This window comes from Eimeria mitis, genomic scaffold (assembly GCF_000499745.2).
Source record: "Eimeria mitis Houghton genomic scaffold, Emh_scaff5542, whole genome shotgun sequence".
Taxonomy (NCBI): domain Eukaryota; phylum Apicomplexa; class Conoidasida; order Eucoccidiorida; family Eimeriidae; genus Eimeria; species Eimeria mitis.
Window position 1 is genome coordinate 307 of NW_024015546.1, and position 3248 is coordinate 3554.

The 3248-nt window shown below is 54.6% G+C and overlaps 1 protein-coding gene across 1 annotated transcript; it reads right to left on the bottom strand.

Annotated features, from left to right (window-relative positions):
- Window positions 1–626: 626 nt before the first annotated feature.
- EMH_0082650 (uncharacterized protein) lies at window positions 627–3158 on the bottom strand (the record flags this gene model as incomplete). Its single annotated transcript, XM_038022815.1, has 3 exons — window positions 627–1018; window positions 1152–2426; window positions 2735–3158. 3 exons carry the CDS (start codon window positions 3156–3158, stop codon window positions 627–629), a joined length of 2091 nt encoding a protein of 696 aa, XP_037878669.1.
- Between the last annotated feature and the right edge of the window lie 90 nt (window positions 3159–3248).

The following is a 3248-nucleotide window of genomic DNA, read 5'->3' on the forward strand; positions in this document are numbered from 1 at the left end:
CGCATCATTGGCGCCACCCAAATGCTTCGCAAAAGTCCCAATGTCTAGGCACAAGAAAGCGTGTAAACGCAGAGATGGGTGCGCAAACACCTTGCCATGGTGTTGTCGCACCTGGGATAAGACCTGCAGTCATTTCCTGAGACGCCTTCAGCCAGGCCGTATCAGATACCCATACAGCTCAGCGCAATAAAACTGAAGGCAATCAAAGCTTTGTTGCCTCTCTCATCAAGCTTCGTTTACTTCATTTCAGTTGTCTGCGGCGTTTTCGCTCCGTCCATATTCGTGCGGAAGGCCTCCAGCTGGAAAAAGGGTGTTTTTTGAATTCAACATCTGTTGTGGCGTAGTTTGCCTGGAATTGTTAATAGTTGTTATTTTGTACCCGACAGTCCAAGAAGATTAGAAGTGGTCGCTGTAATAGCCCCCGATGGTTGNATAGTTGTTATTTTGTACCCGACAGTCCAAGAAGATTAGAAGTGGTCGCTGTAATAGCCCCCGATGGTTGATGAATGCAAGCGGGCACAGCACAGGGCGCGTTTGCCCTTCTTGAATTAAATTTGTGTTTTTTCTCATATTTCCTTCGGCTTCCGTTAAAACGCATGTGATGTCCGCTTCTCTGCTGGGGGAAACTACGGCCCATCGATGCGACCGTCGCATTGCCGCCTCCAGGCATCAAAATCGTTATTCCTGAAACGCCGCGGCGAAAGAGGTGAGCAGAACAGCATTTGCTTGATCCTGATGAGTTCTGCAGCAACCGGCCTTCTTCCCGTCTTGAGTATTTGTATTGCACTGCTGAGCTTCTGACATAATGATAGGGAGAAATTGGTCAGCTCTAAGACGTTGGACTTTTGGATGGCATCCGGCACGGCGTGGCTAACAGCATCTGCTACGAGCTTCCAATGCTTTTCCTCTGGCGTCTGTTCGAGAACTGAGAAGATGGACACAATAGCATCCAGCACGAGGAAACGAATCCCCAGTCGCACAACTGCACGACAGGCGAAGTCTTTCGTGAGGTCCTGCCCTTCATAGTACATCAAGCGCCCTATCAGTTCTGGTACCANCGATGCTCCGCATGCTATGCGGATGGGACACTGCATACGCCAAGTCAACGGAAATTGAACTCGTAGACGTATGTAGCACTGGCTTGGGCAGACGCACGAACGGGTGTTCCAGCATAGTAGCCGGTGGCGTCTCCAGCAAATGAGAAATTGCTGAAGCTCCTGCTTCAGCAGCTTTTGCCCCTTTTCCTGCGGCTGCTGCTCCTGTTCCAGCAACTGTTGTTTCCGCTTCACCAGCTTCTGCTACTGTTCCACTAGCTCCTGCTGCTGTTCCGCCAGCTGCCGCTGCTCTTATAGCAGTTGCTGCTGCTCGTCTAGCAGCTGAGGCTGTTATTACACCTTCACTTCTCTGGCGAACCAACAAACTACTCAGTGTCGGTGTTTCCGAGCGGGTGACGCCTACGTTTTTCGCCGATGCAGCAGAGGACATCCCAGCACTGGGCGAGGTGCCTGGTGCGCTTGCTACTGCAGCTCCTGCTGCAAAAGCTGCAGCATCTTCATCTCTTGACGCTCGTGAAGAAGCAGCACGTGATGCGTCACGAGCAGCCAGTACGAAACCAGGAGTCACCTGCATGCGGAAATATTCGTTTATCGAGGGACCTGAAGCTGCTGGAGCAGAAGGAGGCTGCAATGCCTGTTGAGAGATGCTGGGCTGAGGCACCTCAGAGCTCGGCGACTCCGGTTCAGTCCATTCGTCTACCATCAACTCTTCTGCGAGCGGATCCGCATGCTGCAACAGCTGGCGCTGCTCTTTCGGGGGTGGCTCCAGTTCCTCTTGTTGTTCTCGACACGGCTTACGTTGATCGCGCTGCTGTTTACGCATCTCCTCCAACGACCCCTGCTGCTCGTCCTGTAGCATGTTCTGATGCTGTTCATGATCGCGTGTTACATGCTCCGGCTCTGGCACCTCGAACAGCTGCTGCTGCTCCTGTTGCTGCATCAAATGCTGCTGCGCTCGCCGCTGCACCTGTTCTTGAATTACCGGCTGCTGCTGCGGTTGGAGCAAATAATGCTGCTGTCGTTGCTCCCAAAACATGTGCTGACGCTCTTGGTACAGATCATGCTGTTCCTGCATCTGCTGGAAATGGTCCTGTTGTTGTTGCCGGTGTTGCCCATACCTGGGCGTCTGCCACTGTTGCCGTTGCTGCTGCTGCTGCAGCAGGTGCATCTGTTGCTGGAACTCGCCAGTCCGCCGCTTCTGCTTCGTCTGGTGGTGCTGCGGTAGGTACATCTGTTGCTGGAACTGGCGCATCTTAAGCTGCAGCTGCCGCTGCTGCCGCTGCTGCCGCTGCAGCAGGTACATACGCCGCTGCAAGTAGCCCATCTGCCGCTGCAGCTTCCGCAACTCCACGAAGATGCTTCGCCTTGTACCTGAAGCACGGCGTCCAGCAGCACGCTGTTGAGGGCGGAGATTCAGCATTCCTGCTGCTGCATCGAGCTCTGCTGGAGCTCGCAGTTGGGCTGAAGACAGTGGTGTGGGAGCCGGAAGTGAGGAGAGGCCGAGCTGCTCTCGCCCTGAAGTCGATTCAGGTGGGGATGGACGGAACGCAGCTGTAAGGCCTTCATCCTGCTCCCGCGGCTGCTCTTGCCGCTGGGGAGAAGCAATACCACGGATGGCTGGTTCCGCCGCTCTTGTCAACAGTCTCTTTTTGANTCTTGCCGCTGGGGAGAAGCAATACCACGGATGGCTGGTTCCGCCGCTCTTGTCAACAGTCTCTTTTTGATGGGAAGATGCTTCTCTTCTCCAGCAGGCAAACTGAAACGTGGTCTCCGGTACTGCGACTCCTCGTCTTCGTCACTAGAGAACCCGCAAACGTCAACTTCCTCATCACTATCCTCAGGGCTGGCCAGCCTACGCCTGCTAATGCTCTGGAGTGCCCGTCTGCCGTAGACGCGCGAACAAAAAAGCACGAGCAATACAACTGCGCTGATAGAGGCGAAGGCTGCCAGAACAACACGCAGGCACGGAGCGGAACGGCTGTCGCTGCCTCTCAAGTTCTCCGATCGAGTGAATATCGATTCCAGCGTTGGCAACCCCGCAGGGGCAGCGGCTGGCGCGTCGCTTGAAGTAATATCCTGAAGGATACTATGCTGCACTGGCATTTGGCAGCAAGCTTAAAGTCTTAGGATCGGAGTCATGAGCCATACGTCCTGCAACAGCGGTCCACGTTCGCTGTGGGTCGGTCCACGCCG